Source organism: Theropithecus gelada, chromosome 8 (assembly GCF_003255815.1).
Source record: "Theropithecus gelada isolate Dixy chromosome 8, Tgel_1.0, whole genome shotgun sequence".
NCBI classification, from domain to species: domain Eukaryota; kingdom Metazoa; phylum Chordata; class Mammalia; order Primates; family Cercopithecidae; genus Theropithecus; species Theropithecus gelada.
The window spans coordinates 15,786,572-15,805,756 of record NC_037676.1 but is presented as its reverse complement, the minus strand read 5'-3'; the positions used below and the strand labels follow the sequence as shown (position 1 = coordinate 15,805,756).

The window sequence follows — 19,185 nt, the reverse complement described above, 5'->3', positions numbered from 1 at the left end:
GGGAGTCCAGTTTGTATCTTGACTATGCTACTTACTAACCATGTTTCTGTAATTTGCCCTAATTTGCAGGGCTGCTGTGAGGATTCAAAAAGCTCACATACGCTTGTAATCCCAGTACTTTGGGAAGCCGAGGTGGGCAGATCACGAGGTCAGGAGTTCAAGACCAGCCTGAACAATATGGTAAAACCTCATCTCTACTAAAAATTCAAAAATTAGCCGGGCGTGATGGCACACGCCTGCAATCCCAGCTTCTCCAGAGGCTGAGGCAGGAGAATCGCTTGAATCCGGGAGGCAGAGGTTCCAGTGAGCCAAGATTGTGCCACTGAGCTCCAGTCTAGGTGACAGAGGGAGACTCTGTCTCAAAAAAAAAAAAGCTCATAAATATCAAGTTAAAGTAGCAGTTATATACTCATGCTTTAATTCACTCATTCAATTAGTATTTAATAAGGCCTCCTACACACAGGCACTATGTGAGGCAAGGAGAATGTGAAGGTGAGTAAGGTAAGGCTCCTGTCTTCAAGTTAGGTGCCTTCTTACGTGGCTCAAACACTTGATCTAGCAGCAGCCACTTAATGCAACCTGAAGTAATCACAATCTTTTCATACTACAGCACCTCATAGCTGCGTTTAAGGCTAAATTGCTACTTCAGCAATCACTCTGTCCAACTTCTGTAACTTAAGTAAAAATCTCATATTTTTAACTTTTTTTCTTTTTCTTAAAAATGATCAGCAAATCAAATCTAGCTTTGAACTTTCTGGTTGATGTAGTGTATCTGTTGCTGAAATCTGGAATATTTTAACTTGTTTCTGATTTAAAGATGAATCTATCTCTAATGGCTTTATATATATAACCCCTTTGTTTTTTATTATCATTTTTCAGCATACCTCCAGCTAAGATTTTAGTGCTAATCAATAAAAACAATTACAGTACTAAGAACTAGTATTGCACATTTCTATTGCATTTCCTCTTTTCTAGTTTCTTTCTTATAGCACTATAACTTATAGTGCTAGCTTTCGAATATTTTTATTTCACTGAATTGTGCACTATTTTATAAATTATAGTTACTTGAAATAAGTTCACCTTAAAAACTTATTTCTAATAATTAAGAAACAAAACAATAAAAAACTGTTAACTCCTTTTACATGAAAAAGTAGGATACAATTCTACTCACATATTAATGTTAATTGTCAGGTTGTTTATGGTGAATGGCAATCTGTATTCCACATCTTTCTGTATTTCGGCTATACTGCAGGAGAAAATTAAAAAAAATTTACCCAAAGTCATGAAAACATTATTGTTAAAAACGAATGTTAAGTGCTAGTATCTACTAAAACTACCTTTATTTTTAATCACAGAATCTGGATAGCCAGCATAACTTGTATCTTGAGGGGAAGGAAAATGATCATAGTTAGAAAGGCCCATCAACTAAGCACACAGTAATATTCTGAACCAGCCAGGGGGAGGGGGATGATGAGGTAAAGAGGAAAGAAAAAACTCTTCATTAATGCTAGATTCATTTATTATCACTCTATCCAATTTACCATTAGCAGAAGCAATTGTGTGCTCTCTGGTTATTACAGGTCAGGAAGCCATATGGGTTTTAACTGCCACCATCCAGGAACATCGGCAGCTGGGGAAGTCTGGGTCTTAACAGCTTGAACTTAAAAGTCTAGATGAGATGCGTCCTACAATCTTATGACAGAGGATGCTGGCTGCTTTCCAAAAACAAATATCCCCTTTTTTCTAAGTAGAGAAGCCTGATTTTATTCTGGGTAGCAATGTTCTAGTTAGTTCTTATAGCTAGTTGTTGCTATAGACTTAAATCCCAGCCAAAAGAATGTACAGGAAACTTGCAGGGAGAAATTACAGGAAAATATCTTAAAGGGAACAAAATAATAGACAACTGATATGAGCCCATTTTGCCCTTCCTGTCTTCCTTCTACTTCCTCCTTGGATCTAGGAACTAGACTTCTAATAGCCATTCTGTACCATGAGTGACCGTGAGAATTGAAGCCACACACTAAGGAAAGTTAGACAGAAAGAAAGAAGTAGCTTGGGTCCTTGATTAATATGAAATTGTCAAACTATGAATTTCTTTTAAGTGCGAGAAAAATAAACTTTTATCTTGTCTTAGCCACCATTCTTGGGTCTTTGGTATTGGCAGCTAATATAATTCTTGGCTTGTAAATCCCTGATACTTTAACATTCTACATTTATAATTTTGTTTTATTGTTATTTGCAGGCATACATTATTACAACTATAATACACTAGGCAAGTCTTTTGGGGACTCACTTGAAATTCTAACCAATATTCATGATATTTCCAAGGGGGAAAATGCTAAGTATTATCAATGAGGTGAGGTTGCAGAGGAAGCTTAATACTGAAATGGACATGAAACTTCTTCAAGCATGAATACCCTTCAAAGGCTTAGCGTATGAAAAACGATTTGCCTTTTGTTCTTTTGGATGATTCCTCTAACAACTTTATAAAACCTCTATTTCCCTCCGTTTTTGGTCCTTTGATAAAAACCCAGCCTCTAGGATATATAAATCTTAAGATAGCTTCAAAGATTCAAAAATGTTGGGATGGAGCTACAGAAAAACTGCAGATGTAGATAAGCTTTCCTCTTTGATATCCTAAGGAATGGAGTTATCATTTAGAAGAAACAATTAAGAAAAGACTCAAGTGGATACTCAGTATTAGGACTTGAACAATTTTTCTGGAAGTTTTTCTTTGGGAATTAGATTTGGACTGAAAAGCCTCCTCCCTTGTATGAAAACCACATAATCAATAGAATGGGCTAAGATTTTATTCCTCTACATTATTTTAGAACCTGAAGAGGTTATTGCTCAAGGAAATAAATAGTGGTCACAAAAGCATCCACCAGTTCAAAGCCAAGTAGGGCATCTTAGTGATTAAGTGCATTGCCTCTCAAGTTAGGTTTCCTGGGTTCCAATCGTGTCTTTGCCATTTATTTACTGTCAAGGGTAAGTTAAGCCTTTTCTCTCAAATGGGAAAGGGAGATGTTAAAAAAAAAAATCTGTCTACCTAAAAGATTTGTTAGATTATGCAAAATAATGCATGTAAATCCCCCAACATAGTACCGGGCAAACAAGTGTTCAATAAATGTTAGCTATTATTAAACAGGCATTTAGAACATGCAAGTTGGTCCCTCTCTAGATTTACAGTGTTAAAATTTTTTGTTTGTTTTTTGACAGAGAGTCTTGCTCTGCTGCCCAGGCTGGAGTGTGGTGGCATGATCTTGGCTCACTGTAATCTCTGCCTCCTGGGTTCAAGCAATTCTCTTGCCTCAGCATCGTGAGTAGCTGGGACTACAGGTGCATGCCACCACGCCCAGTTATTTTTATATATATATATATATATATATATATATTTTTTTTTTTTTTTTTCAGACAAGGGGTTTTGCCATGCTGGCTAGGCATGGAGTTCGAGGTCTCGAACTCCTGACCTCAAGTGATCCGCCTGCCTTGGCCTTCCACTGAAGTTTTAACTCCTCAGTTTTTTAGATGCTGTTTAGATTTTTACAGAAATTTTTCACTGAAAACATCTTAAAATAAATTTGATTTAAATAATTTTTACTTAATTGGTTAAAAATGTCCAATTCATTTTCTCCAGTTATGTTGACAGTTACTAAAAATTTTTTATGAGTTTTTCTTCACAAACTAGGTATCACAAATAACAGAAGGTAATACTTACAATATTAATGAGAGTTGAACCATCAAATTCCAAAACAAGTTAATCACAGTAATCTAGAAATGCATTTTGATTAGCTGCATTAGATAAAACAACAGATATGTAATTGTTTTACCTAATTAAAACAGGAATAATTCCCTAAATATTCATCACAAATGTGATTTTGAATATGCTGCTACTTTAATAACTTTTTAAAAACTTATTCCAAAACATTCATTCTCATTAAAGTTATCACCAAAAAACCACTGTTAACATATTGCTGTATAATCTTCTAAACTTCTTTGTACATTCATAGCCTTATTTAAAATAAAAACATAATTTACACGGTCCATCAATTTTATAAGTTACTCTTTTCTCACTCACTTGTGATTATCTTTCCAAATCAGTAAATATTATTTTACAATATCTTTTCTTTTTTTTTTTTTGAGACATGGTTTCACCCAGTCATCAGGCTGCAGTGCAATGGTGAGATGTCGGCTCACTGCAACCTCTGCCTCCCAGGTTCAAGAGATTCTCCTGCCTCAGTCTCCCGAGTAGCTGGGACTACAGGTGCGAGCCAACATACCCAGCTAATCTTTGTATTTTTAGTCGAGACGAGGTTTCACCATGTTGGCCAGGATGGTCTCGATCTCTTGACCTCGTGATCCGCCCGCCTCGGCCTCCCAAAGTGCTAGGATTACAGGCATGAGCCATCGCACCTGGCCTACAATATCATTTTTAATGGCCGCATAATTTTCTAGTATATGGTCATACTATTATTTAAGCTATTTTCTACTATTAGATATTTAGCTTGTTTGCAGTTTTCATTCTTATAAACCATGCTTTGATAAACATTCTTAAAGCCATATCTTTATGCTGACAGTGGTACTATTTACAATGTAAATACATACACACATATATTTTAAAGTAATATTTTAATCACACCACAAGAGAAAATTTAAATGACCTATAAATTAATAATTTCATTTTCTAGTTTCTCTGGGAGAAGAGAATTACTATGGTTTTACCTCAGTGGCTCTGAATTTGTTGGGGCTAAATAAAGCTGTAATAATATATAACTTTGTTAATAAGAATATAGATTAATTGGCATCATTTCTTTGATAGTCCCCCAAATAGAAACAAATAGATCTTAATATGCAATAGAGATTTCAATTTCCAAAATGGTGTCACAGAAGCAAGCTGGCTTCACTTGATGTCACAGAAAACAACAAATACGTAACACTAAGATTAACACCAGCATCCCAGAACTCAAATATGAGGGTCAGTCACTTCTCAGGGCCACAGAGAAGTGAAAAAACTGTGAGCAGATGGTAAGAGAACTGGACTTCCATATCTGTGATGACTCTCCCCATAATCTTCCCAGCACCAAGCATGCGAAAAATTTCCCCTCAACTCGCAATTTCTACAGCGGAAAAAGTAAGACCGAGGTGGACAATCAGCTTCCCCACCATTCTGGCTCCCTGGCAGGAGACTCATCCCTGCCTCAACTCACTGGAAGCATCATAGGACTGAAGGGAGAAATATTCCTGAGGACAGTCAGAGACAAAGGGGAGAGGCAAGACTACCATCCTCAACCCTGAAAACTGCTCTGTCGGCAGCCAAAGAAAACACCAAATCAGAGTGCCTATTCAGCAGCTCCATGTTGTAGGAGATATGTTCCACAGATCCCCTGGGCAGGAACCCTTTGCCAGCCTTCCCACACTGTTGGGATATCCCCTTTGGGAGCTACCCCATTAGAGATGGGCAGTGCTCCAAGTATTTACTAGAGCCAAGGCAACTCTGGGTTTAAAGTGCCACTGAGAACCAAAAAGGAGGCAGCAACCTAACAGTAAAGAGTCTTTAAGCAAATATATTAAATAAAGCCAAAACAAGTCAGAGAGAGCAGACCAGAATAAACAACTAATTCTTCAAAGTAAATACGTAGATGCACATCCACAGGAAACAAGAGCTAAGAGGGAGCCTGACTTCCCTAAGTGGACAAAGCAAAGAACAAATGACTGACCTTAATGAGATAATAATATGTGAGCTCTCTGAAAAAGAATTTAAAATGAGTTTTAAGCAAACTCAGTGATCTTCAAGATAAAACAAAAAATTCAGAAATTTGCCAGAGAAATTTAACAAAGAGATTTAAGTAATAATAAAAAATTAAACGAAATGTTGGAACTGAGAAATACGTTTGTTGAACTGAAATATATTAGAGGCTCTCCAGGGCAGAATGAATCAGTAAGCCTGAAGACAGGTTATTAGAAAACACACAGAGAAAGAAGAAAAAAGACTGAAAAGAAATGAAGACCACCTACAAAATAGAGAAAACTGCCTCAGAAGACCGAATCTAAAAATTACTGGTATTCAAAAGGAAGTTGAGCCAGAACAATGGGTAGAAAGCTTATTCCAAAAAATAGTCACAGAAAAACTTCCAAAGCTTGAGAAACACATATCTAGGTACCAGAAGGTCAGATACACTAAACAAATCTGACACAAACAAGCCTACTCCCAGGCATGTAATCATCAACTCTCAATGGTGAAGCACAAAGAGAGAATCCTAAAAGCAGCAAGAGAAAAGAAACAAATAACATAAAAAGGAGCTCTAATTTGTCTGGCAACAGACTTCTCAATGAAAACCATATAGGCCAGAAGGGAGTGGAACAACATTTTCCAAATGCTGAAAGGAGAAAACAAACGAACAAGCAAACAAAAACTTGCCATCCAAAAATACTGTATCCAATAAAGTTATCTTTCAACTATGAAGGAGAGTCAAAGTCTTTCCCACACAAACAAAAGCATGGAGAATTCACCCCAAGACCCATCTTATAAGAAATGCTAAAGGGAGTTCATCAGTCTGAAAGAAAAACACATTAACGTGCAAAGAGAAATGTGCATTTGGAGGCATGAAATCCACTGGTAAAATTAAGTACACAGAGAAACCCAGAATTCTCTAATACTGTAATTATGGTGTGCAATCCACTTGTAACTCCAGTATGAGGCCCAAAACACAAATCTCTCAAAAACAACAATAGCTACGACAACCTGTTAGGAGACAGATAACATAAAGATCTGTACATTGAGACAATTAAAAGTCAAAATGTTGGGGAGAAGGAGTTAAGGCATAAATAGTTTTTGTTTCTATTCTTTTTTTTGTGATCTAAGCTATCGTCTCTTTGAAATAACTTGTTACATATATGTTTTTTATAAGCCTCATAAAAACCACAATGCAAAAACCTATAGTAGATCCACGAAAAATAAAAAAGCAACAAATTAAAACATACTACCAAAGAAAGTCACTTAACTACAAAGGAAGACAGTAAGAAAGGAAGAGGGGAGATTAAAAACAACCAGAAAACAAGCAACAAAATGGAAGAAGTCCTTACGTACCAATAATTAACGTAATAGACTAAATTCTCCAATTAAAAGGCATGAAGTGGCTGAATGGATAAAGCAACAAGACCCAAGAATATGTTGCCTACAAGAAAACCCACTTCATATACAAAGATACATGTAGACTGAAAGCGAAGGAGTAGAAAAAGATACTTCATGCAACTGGAAACCAAAAGGAGCAGGAGTAGCTATACTAATATCAAATGAAAGAGACTACAAATCAAAGACTATAAAAAGAATCAAAGGTCACTATACAAAATGATAAAGGGGTCAGTTCAGCAAACAGATATAACAATTACAAATATCTATGCATCCAAAACCAGAGCTCCAAAGTACATAAAGCAATCATTAATGAACCTAAAGAGAAAGATAGATTGCAATACAATAACAATAGGGGACTTTCACCCTACTATGAGTAATGCAAAGATCATCCAGACAGAAAATCAATAAAGAAACACCAAAGTTAAACTTCACGTTGGACCTAATAGGCCTAATTGACATTTACAGAACACTGCACTCACTTGCTGCAGAATATGTTCTTTTCATCAGCACATGTAACATTCTCCAGAACAGAACATATCTTAGGCCACAAAACAAGTCTGAACAAATTCAAAGAAATCAGAAATCATATCAAGTATGTTTTCTGACCACAATGGAATAAATCTAGAAATGAATAACAAGAGGAACTTCAGAAACTATACAACCACATGGAAATTAAACATGCTGCTGAACAACCAATGGGTCGACAAAGAAATTAAGAAGGAAATTTTTAAAATTCTTCAAACAAATGAAAATGCAAATAGAACACACCAAAATATATGGGATAAAGCAAAAGTGGTACAAAGAGGAAAGTTTATATCAATAAATGACTATATCAAAAAAGCAGAAAGACTTCAAATAAACAACCTAACTATGCACTTCAATGAACTAGAGAAGCAAGACCCAAACCTAAAAGAAGAAAAAATATAAATAGCAGAGCAGAAATCAATCAAGTTGAGACTAAAAAGTAATACAAAAGATCAAGAAAATGAAAAGTTGATTATATGAAAAGATAAACAAAATCATCAAGCCTTTAGCTAGATGAACCAAGAGAGAAGACCCAAATAAATGAAGTCAGAATGAAAAAGGAGATGCGACAACTGAGACCACAGAACTATAATCACTAGACAATACTATGAATTATATGCTAAAAAACTGGAAAACCTAAAAGGAAGGAATACACTGCTGGACATATACAACCTGCCAAGATTAAACCATGACAAAATAGAAAACTTCAATAAGCCAATAATAATGAGATTAAAGCTATAACAAAAAGTCTCCCATCAAAGAAAAGCTGAGGACCTGATAGCTTCACTGGTGAATTCTACCAAACATGTAAAGAACTAATAACAATTCTACTCATGCTTCAAAAAAACTGAAGAGGGACTACTTCCAAACTCATTCTACAAGAGCAGCACTACCCAAAGAAACAAGAAAAAAGAAAACTACCGGCCAATATTACAAATTAACATACATGCAAAACTCCTGAACAAAATACTAGCAAATCAAATTCAACAAAACATTAAAAAGATCATTCACCATTATCAGGCGAGATTACCCCAGGAATACAAGGACAGTGCAATATATACGCAAATCAATAAATGTGATATATCCATTAACAGAACCAAGAACAAAAACCATATAATTGTTTCAACAGTTGATGAAAAAGCACTCGATAAAATCCTTTGTGATTACAACCCTCATCAAACTGGGTATGGAAGGAACATACATCAAAATAATAAAGGCCATATATGACAAACCATAGTTGACATCATAGTGAATGGGGAAAAACTGAAGGCCTTTCCTCTAAGATCTAGAACAAGACAAGCACGCCCACTTTCAAATTTTTATCCAATATAATAGTGGAAGTCCTGGCCAGAGCAGTTAGGCAAGAGACAGAAATAAAGGGCATCTAAAACAGAAAACAGAAGTTAAATTTGCCTTGTTTGCAGATGACATAATGTTTTGATTGGAAAAACCCAAACACTCCACCAAAAAAACAGACAAACAAAAATCCCTGTTAGAACTGATAAACCAATTCAGTAAAGTCGCAGGATACAAAATTAATATATAAAAATCAGTGGCATTTACATACGCTAACAATGAACAATCTAAAGAAAAAAGTAATTCTAGTTACAATAGTTACAAAGAATATAAAATACCTAGGAAACAATTTTACCTAAGAAGTGAAAGATCTAAACAAGGAAAACTATAGAACACTGATGAAAGAAATTGAAGAGAACATGTACAAAAAAAATGGAAAGATATTCCATGCTTGTGGCTGGAGGAATAAGTACTATTAAAATGACAATAATACCCAAAGCAAATTACAGATTTGGTGCAATCCCTAACAAAATACCAATGACATTAATCACAGAAATAGAAACAATCCTAATTTTTAAAAAATTATATTTTAGGTTATGGGGTACATGTGCAGAACGTGCAGTTTTGTTACATAGGTATACACATGCCATGGTGGTCTGCTGCACCCATCAACCCGTCACCTACATTAGGTATTTCTCCTAATGCTCTCCCTCCCCTAGACCCCAGGCCCTGGTGTGTGATGTTCCCCTCCCTGTATCCATGTGTTTTCACTGTTCAAAATCCTAATCTTTATATGGACCCATAAAACTCTGAATAGCTGAAGCAACTCTGAGCAAAAAGAACAAGGCTGGAGGCATCACACTACCCGGCTTCAAAATTTACTGCAAAGTTATAGTAACCAAATCACATGGTACTGGCCTAAAAACAAACACACAGACCAATGGAACAAAACAAGGAACCCAAATATAATTTACAGCCAACTCATCTCAACAAAAGCACCAAGAACATACAATGGAGAAAGGATGATGTTTTTGATAAATGGTGCTGGGAAAACCAGGTAACTGTATGCTGAAGAATGAAACTAGACCCTATCTCTTACCATACACAAAATCAAGTAAGAATCGATTAACGACTTATATCTAAGACCTTAAACTATGAAACTACTAGAAGAAAACATTGAGGAAACGCTTCAGGACATTGTTCTAGGCAAATAATTTTTGTGTAAGACCTCAAAAGCACAGGCATCTAAAGCAGAAACAGATAAATGGGATTACATCAAGCTAAAAACCTACAGAGTGAGGCCAAGGCGGGTAGATCACCTGAGGTCCGGAGTTTGAGACCACCCTGACCAACATGGTGAAACCCTGTCTCTAATAAAAATACAAAATTAGCTGGGCGTGGTGGTGCATGCCTGTAATCCCAGCTACTCACAAGGTGGAGGCAGGAAAATCACTTGAACCCGGGAGGCGTAGGCTGTGGTGAGCCTGGGCAACAAAAGCGAACCTCCATTTCAAATAAATAAATAAATAAATAAATAAATAAAACCTACATAGCAAAGAAACAATCAACAAAGTGAAGAGACAACCCTAAAAATGGGAGAAAACATTTGTAAACTATCCATCTGATGAGGAATTAATAAGCAGAATACATGAGGAGTTCAAACAACTCAAAAGCAGAAAAACAAATAATGTGATTTAAAAATTGGCAAAAGATCTCAACAAACATTCCTCAAACGCAGCATCCAGGGTGTGGTGGCGTGCGCCTATAAACCCAGTTACGTGCAAGACTGAAGTGGGACTGCTTGAGCCCAGGAGTTCCAGATCAGTCTGGGCAACACAGTGAGACTGTCTCCAAAAAAGAAAAAAAAAAATCATTTTACCCCAGTTAAAATGGCTTTTACCAAAAAGCCAGGCAATAGCGAATGTTGGCAAGGATATGGAGAAAGAGGAACCTTGATACACTGCTGGTGGGAATGTAAATTAGTACAACTAATTTGGAGTTTGCTATGGAGAACAGTATGGAGGTTCCTCAAAAGACTAACAATATCTCTGCAACTTTAGAATCTTAAAAAAAAAAAAAAATGAAACTACCATATGATTCAGCAATACTGCTACTGGGTATATTGCCAAAATAAAGAAAAAAAAAATCAAAGAGATAGCTGAACTCCCATGTTTATTGCAGCACTATTCACAACAGCCAAAATATGTAATAAACTTAAGTACATATCAACAAATGAATTGATAAAGAAAATATGGCATAATACACAACAGAATATTATCCCACCATAAAAAGGGATGAAATCCTGTCACATGCAGCAACATGAGTGGAACTGGAAGTCATTATGTTAGGTGACATAAACCAAACACAAAAAGACAAACATTGCATACGTGAAAGCTAAAAAAGGAGATAGATCCACAAAGAAAGAAAGTAGCCTGATGATTACAGACGCCAGGAAGGGTAAACAGGAGGGGAAATGAAATGAGTGAGTTTAAATATACAGTTGATAAAAGAAATAAGACCTAGTGTTTGTACACCTATCATGTATCAATTTTAAAAGATTTAAAAATGCAATCGAGGCATTAGTTATGGTTAAGCTTCCTTTTACAGAATAAACAGTAATTTATCACTTTGTTCATATCTATACACAGACACACATATACATATACACATATACACACACACACACACACATATATTTAAGACAAAGTCTCACTCTTGTTGCCCAGGCTGGAGTGCAATGTTGCGATCTCAGCTCACTGCAACCTCCGCCTCCTGTCTCAGCCTCTTGAGTAGCTGGGATTACAGGCGCCTGCCACCACGGCTGGCTAATATTTTATTTTTAGTAGAGACAGGGTTTCACCATCTTGGCCAGGCTGGTCTCAAACTCCTGACCTCAGGCGATCCACCCGCCTCCGTCTCCCAAAGTGCTCGGATTATAGGCACTCAGTGAGCTACTGCGCCCAGCCCACTTAGTTTATATTTTGTATAAACTTTGATTTCATAAGACTCAGTTTAATTGAACACCAACCATATATCCAGCATCTTGCAAGGAAATGGAAATACAGAGTGAATATGGGGTGGTTTGTGCTCTGAATGAGCATACAGTGTGACGAGAAACTCAAGCTACTAAAAAGACCAATTCAAGATAATGATATCATGCATTTCCCTTAGTGTTGGGTAACTCAAGTGATGTTTATAGGTGAATCTTGCAAATAAAAGATTCAAGTGCTTAGAATAGATGGAGAACAGACAAACATCCTATCTAAATCTCCATGATTTAGATTAAAAAAAAACCAGATTTTTTTGGTTTTTAATTATTATGGATACATAATAGTTATACATATTTATGGGGTCCTTGTGATGTTTTGACAGAAGTACAAAACAGATTTTTAAAAAGCAAATCCGAAACAGTGCTGAAAAGCAAAAGCTACCACATACAGATAAACTTTGAGGAAACTGACAAACAAAAAGGATTAAATGTAAGGATACAAGTGAACATTAAAAAAGAAGAAAAGAAAAAGAAAGTAAACAAGGAAAACAATCACAATCCAAAACATAAGACCAATATAAAGTCTGGAGCAGTTTGAGGGTCCTCTAAGCCCTTGAACCAAGTCAATGCAAACCAAGAGTTTGCGGGGAAGAGGGCAGATCAGGAGCATTTCTCAGAGTAATAAATGAACAGGGTGACATCTGTGGAGCAGCAGGTAGGCTAGGGAACCAGCCTCTTTTCCTAGCTTGTTCCCAACTTGTTACTGGTAAACAGCAGTAATATTTGCACTCAGATTAACACAGAGATAGCCTCTAAGCTAGACCAGACTCCTCAGGAAGTTACTAGCAACTGACTCCCTAGGAAGCCTCCTTTAACATAAGATAACTATTCCAAGACTCCTCAGGAAGTTACTAACCCCATGGAAGCTACTGACTCCCCAGGAAGCCCCCTTTTCCAGAAGATAACTATCAGCTTGCCCTGCCTAAGGACTCATTCTTATTCTTCATCACCAGAAGCAGACTATGGTAAACAGAGTAAGTATTCACAAACAAGTCAACAGGGAACCTCAAATACAGAAATAAGAATGTCATAAAGGTTTGAATAAAACAAAACCATGCAAACTATGCACCAAATTCAAGAAACTAAAACATAAAAACTCAAGGAAACAGTTAACAGAGCAAAGACGACTGTAAATATATGTAATTAATATCCTCAGAACAACAAAAGAAAATAGCACTTGCACACACACACATACATACACAGTTGATATAAGAATGAAAAAATTAGAAACTGGAAATTTAAAACAAACAGCTTCAAAAATCGTTCACTGTTATTTGGAAAATCCTTCATACTACAGCTGTCCTTTGGAGAATGCTGATCCACTTTAGCACATTAAAGACTTTGAGAAATTCCAAAATAAATTGCGTTTGTTTTCTAAATCTGTGTGACACGGACCACTTACTTTATATTTTTTTAATAGAATACTTGATAATGACTGAGATGTACAAAGAGCTATGAAAACACAGAAGAAAAAACCTAACCTAGTGGCAGTGGGGTTTTCTGGAGAAAAATAATATCTGGGTTACATTTAAAAGTGTTAATACTCAGAAAAGTGAATCAGGGAAATAAAGTGTACATTTTAAATGGAGAAACACTATCAGAAAAGCTTCAGATACAGTTCTCTAAAAGTCTCCACAGCCTTTGCCATACATAAAACGTTACTTTGTTTGTTGATATGTTTCCACCAGTCACATTACCATCTTCTGTGACAACCAGGAATCAAGTTAAGGTGGTTGGCCTTTTTTTGACAAGAGTTAGGAAACTACTGAAAGGAGTGTCATGGTCAAATTTGAATTTTAGAAAGATGACTCTAGCAGCAACGTGGAAGAAAAGATAGAGGGAACAAGGCTGGAGGCAGAGAGAACTGTTAGAACCTCCTGGTAGTAGACATGGAAGACCGAATGGAAATGGAAGAGGGCACAGGTTTTCGGCTTAGGTGAGCAAACAGTAGAAATGGTTTGGAAGGAGTTCAGGTTGGGGGGAGGGGCAGATGTGGCTGATTTTTTTTTTTTTTTTTTTTTTTTGAGACGGAGTCTCGCTCTGTCGCCTGGGCTGGAGTGCAGTGGCCGGATCTCAGCTCACTGCAAGCTCCGCCTCCCGGGTTCACGCCATTCTCCTGCCTCAGCCTCCCGAGTAGCTGGGACTACAGGCGCCCGCCACCTCGCCCGGCTAGTTTTTTTTGTATTTTTTAGTAGAGACGGGGTTTCACCATGTTAGCCAGGATGGTCTCGATCTCTTGACCTCGCGATCCGCCCGTCTCGGCCTCCCAAAGTGCTGGGATTACAGGCTTGAGCCACCGCGCCCGGCCGAGATGTGGCTGATTTAACTAGCAATGGAGAAATGACTGCCTCATCATAACTTTTTTTTAAAGCAGTTACGGACTAATATTTCTAATGAGAAAATTAACTGAAGATAGCACTTGAGCTGTGTGATATTTCTTAAATGGTACCATGTTTTATTGCATCATACGCTCTGCAATTATACCTCTTAATCACTGGTTACAAATAGACAATATAATTTAATGTGTCAAATTAAAGTTTTCACTTAATTACAGGATTGTTTGATACACATCATTTTAAAGTTCACTATATAGAGGTCAAAGTGCATTTATAGAGTCAAAATGTTGATATTTTGTAGATTTCTGTAGCTTCAATGGGCTAAGGCATAATAGATGCTTGTAGAATTTTTTATTGCAACAAGTTAATGTTATTTCCTTCCATAAAGAAGTTTTAGTACCAAATAAGTACACGAACTAGATAATACACATTAAGGAAGGCAGCTGCTTGTAGTCTAACAGGGAGTGAATTGCAAACTAGTGAAATGGGTAGTGGGCAGCCCAGCAAAGGAGACAGCTACTCTTCAGCTTGAAGCAAATGTTGCTATGTGGAAACCAATCTCTCCAGATTTTCCATTTTAAAAGAAGAGTTGGAGAGGACAGGGGGTATAGGGGAAATCTTCTGCCTTTTAATTTTGCTGTGAACATAAAACTACAGCAAAAATAACGTCTATTAAATAAAGAAAAATTGGGCTGAGTGTGGCAGCTCATGCCTGTCATCCTAGTACTTTGGGAGGCCAAGCCAGGCAGAGTGATTGAGCCCAGGAGTTTGAGAGACAAGCCTGGGTAACATGGCAAAACCCCATCTCTATCAAAAAAAAAAAAAAAAATGTATTAGCTGAGCATGATGGTGTGTGCCTGTAGTTCCAGCTACTTGGGAAGCTGAGGTGGGAGGATTGCTGAAATGAGCTCTGACTGTGCCACTGCACTCTAGCCTGGTGACAGAGTGAGACCCTGTATCAAAAAATAAATAAATAAAAAAAGGAAATCTGGAAATCTTAATATAAAAATCTCAAATTTTGACTGTTGATAATCCTTTTCATAAAAATATGTAACGTGAGACGGGTTAAAACACACACATACATATCCTCTCATCACAATATCTCTTGTGTTACCAAGTTTGTATATGAGTTATTATCAGCTGAGAGTCAATTATATAAAAACAAGAGCATGGAATTTGAGTTTACTCAGAATCTCATGAGATGGGGGGGACAAAGTCTTATAGCTGTGATCAAGAGGTTAAGCTTAGCAACTGTAGGGGAGAACTATCCAAGACCTGACTCTACAAAAAGTTTTAAGGCTAAACATTTAGGCAATTAGAAAGAACAATGGAATCCGGAGACAGGCAGCAAAAGAAAATACTAAACAAATTTTAAAGACTATGGAGAATAGCACTATTATTTTAAAGATATGGACAAGAACAAAATACAGTAACAATTGCTGTTTACATCTCATGTGTGCAAGATAATATTTTAGGTTATTTACCTGCATCATGCCTAATTTTATGAAGAAACTAACTCTCTGGAATGGACTTGCTTTCTAAATGGAAAGTCAGAAGTAGTCCTGCCAGAGACAAATGAGTTGTAGGTAGGCTTATGAGAGATCCATAAACAATATGCTGGCTAGAAGCTTATAGGCTAAGAGGCAAATATTTCAAGCACACTGATTCTATGCAGTGGAAAGAAGGAATGTAATTTGTCATATGCCTACTATGTGTTGGATACTCTTCCAAATGTCTTACATATATTAGTTATCAAAAATCCTGCATGACAGCAATCACAATTCTTGATCTTACAGATAGGAATTGGAGGATCAGGGTTGTTTCATGTAACAATATCCAAAACATGAGACATTTTCTTCCTCCCAGACATTTCTTACTATTACTGAGAAAACATTTTGAGCAGCTCCCCAGCAGACTTCGCCTCCAACTCCCACTGACCAAGAGTCCCGCTTCCACAGTAACTTGGGGGGAAGGGTGATGAGACCACCATTATTGGTGGAAATGATCCTTATTTACCTCCAGTGGAGGCTGGGTTGAAAGATCCCAGCCTTCACAAAGTATGGGCCCTACAAAGGGAAAAACCAACAGTGTCCATAAAGTCAGCTTCCTTGGGAAATATAAGAAACAGAAGAATTAGTTCTACTCCTGTCCATAAAGTCAGGAATTTTGGTGATAAACCGAATACTGTGATAACTGTTACTCAGAAGAGAGAACATGTTACTTGAGCCCAGCCTACATAATTTCTAGTTTCTGTTTTCACAGCTGACTTAAACACTTTGGTTAAACACTTTTTTTGTCACCTACGACAGTTATCTCATTTGCCCTGCATATTGGTGAGACTTAGACGAAGAAATTTACATAAAATTCACCTATTTTTTTATAGAGGGCTGAGGAAGATGAGGAGATAAGAATTTAAGGCAACTAAAAAGTTCACAATCATTAGAGAAAGGGACTTAAAAAGACTGCTGAAATGGAATTTTCAGAATTATAAGGGGTTAAAAATGGTAAGAGTTGGAAGGGAGATGAGAATGGGGTAAAGAAAGGTTACTCAGTAGAGCAGAAGAAAACATACTTTCATTGCCAAAAAAAGATATTTATCTAATGTCCTTACATTTGGAGAAGAGACATAAAATGAAACATGAGGGAGGTGGGCAGCATGTAACAAGATATTGATATTCCTCATGTAACAAGTTTTTGTACTGTTGATAAAAAAAAAAAACCACTGGAAACTCCTTCAACTTTTACACACCACACCTTAAGATATTGATATTCCTCATGTAACAAGTTTTTGCACTGTTCATTAAAAAAAAAAAGAAAACACTGGAAATTTCCAACTTTTACACACCACACCTCTAGAATAACCAATCAGTGTCTGCACAAAAATCTTTTAAGTGTAAGTTGTACCACTAATTTAGGTAATCAGGCAACATATTGCCAGTATTGGGGCTCAGAATACAATACCCCAAAATATCGCACTTTAGCAGGCTGATTACTTTGAATTAAAAGAGTCTGGAGGACCTCAGAAGTAAAGCTCTCTGGTCTGACCACCTCCTGCTCCTCTTTCTCCCTTGAAGAAGTCATAGAAACGAGAATTCCTTTTCCCCTGGGCAGTATGTTACAAACTAGAACCTTTCTTCCCTACAAAGAGACATAAATCTAGAAAGGTCCCTTTCCCTTCCGCCCTGAAGACCCTCATTCCATAGGACTCCGGGCTGGTACACTAGAGGAGGAGGTTATACAGAGAAGCCAAGAAAAATCTGAACAAACAGGCCTTGCTGGGTTTTCCCCACTTAGCTATTACCATTACCATACTCTTTTTGTCCAATCACATTTCTACATGGCTGTCCATTCTTCATTGAACCTAATCACAAATACAGACAGTTTTCCTTGGGTCTTTGGGACTTCATTTCTGAAGGCTCCCATGGAGGGTAAAACTTTGATTAAATAAATCTGTTATGCTTTTATTTTGTTAACCTGTCTTTTGTTATAGGAGTGTCAGCTGTGCCCCTTATGACTGATGAGGAAAGTTATCACACCTTTTCCATCTTTAACATCAGATTCCATACAGATAGATTATTTTTTACCTCCTAGCTTAAAAATATATGTCATTATTTAAAAGGGTGGACTAACAAGAATAGGTGAATGGCATTTTCCAGGATTGGGCCATTCTTTGAAAACTGGAAGCATATGACCTACTTAAACGTCTCCAGAGTTAGTCAAGTATAATTCGTAAATGTGAAACATCTCAATTAAATAAAACTTCCAGTGTTTTTATAAAAGAACTTAAAACAATACAGTTATTTGTTCGTAACACTACAAAATATATTACATTATCTAATGTAACCATATCCAATCATATGTTCATAATTTCTGGTTCAAAAAATAATACATAAAATGAATCTGTATCCAATTCAGGGTATTTACTGATCCTCTTAAGTCAATTTCAGAACTTTTTATATTAACAATTCCTGCTATAGAATCTCACTTTATTTGGGAGGCCAAAATTATAAATTTCAGATCAATTACTTCCCTTACTTACCAGCCTTAGCAGCAAGAGACTTTGGAGTATTTAAAAAATTAAACTCCAACCTTGAAGAAAAAAATTAGTCAGCAATGAAAATATTTAACATAATACTACATACTAAGGTTTAAAACCAATTAATTCCAAAAGTGTGATTCTAAAAAAGTCTTTCTGCCATAGCAGGACTGGTATAGCATATACATAGTTTATCAAGGTAACAACTTCTAAGGGAACAAACATGTCAAAAATGAGTCACCTTATTTTATAAGCATACCTTGTGAGAGTACCTCTTAAAGGTCAGTGCAGAATATGACTTGGAGTAAGACTGACTTGTAAGAACTTTGTGAAGTTAATTTTCCAATACGAAAGCCACCAATAATAGTCTGCCATTCTTTTCTATTAAATAGCATAAAATTTCACCTTTTGAAAGTTCTGAACAAACAGAACAATTGAGACAAGGAACCAATAAACACCTAAAGTTCAGTCAGCATCAGGCCTTATTTCAGTCAAACTGATTTTGCAGTGCATTTTTCTATTAACAAGACCATCTAATTTAAAAGTATTCCATTTTAGATAGGAATTATTCGATTTTATTATCTCAGGATATATATTTTTTAACTACGAAAATAATGTTTTCAAAAGCGCTAGGGGCCCGATGAGGTGGCTCATTCCTGTAATTCCATCCCTTTGGGAGGCCGAAGCGGGTGGATAACCTGAGGTCAGGAATTTGAGACCAGCCTGACTAACATGGTGAAACCCCGTCTCTACTAAAAATACAAAAAATTAGCGGGGCATGGTGGTGTGCACCTGAAACCCCAGCTACTCC

General features: G+C 36.6%; 1 protein-coding gene across 4 annotated transcripts in view; it reads right to left on the bottom strand.

Annotated features, from left to right (window-relative positions):
- The window catches only part of VPS37A (VPS37A, ESCRT-I subunit), an 86,104-nt gene that overhangs the window by 65,434 nt on the left and 1,485 nt on the right, over positions 1-19,185 (bottom strand). For 2 of the 4 annotated variants that reach the window (XM_025393360.1, XM_025393358.1), the window contains exon 2: positions 1,172-1,246. The exons of 1 other annotated variant lie outside the window; for it this stretch is intronic. In XM_025393360.1, the coding sequence (XP_025249145.1) occupies positions 1,172-1,246 (75 nt within the window). The remainder of the gene's footprint in view (positions 1-1,171; positions 1,247-19,185) is intronic. One more of the 4 variants, XM_025393362.1, reaches the window with a different exon arrangement.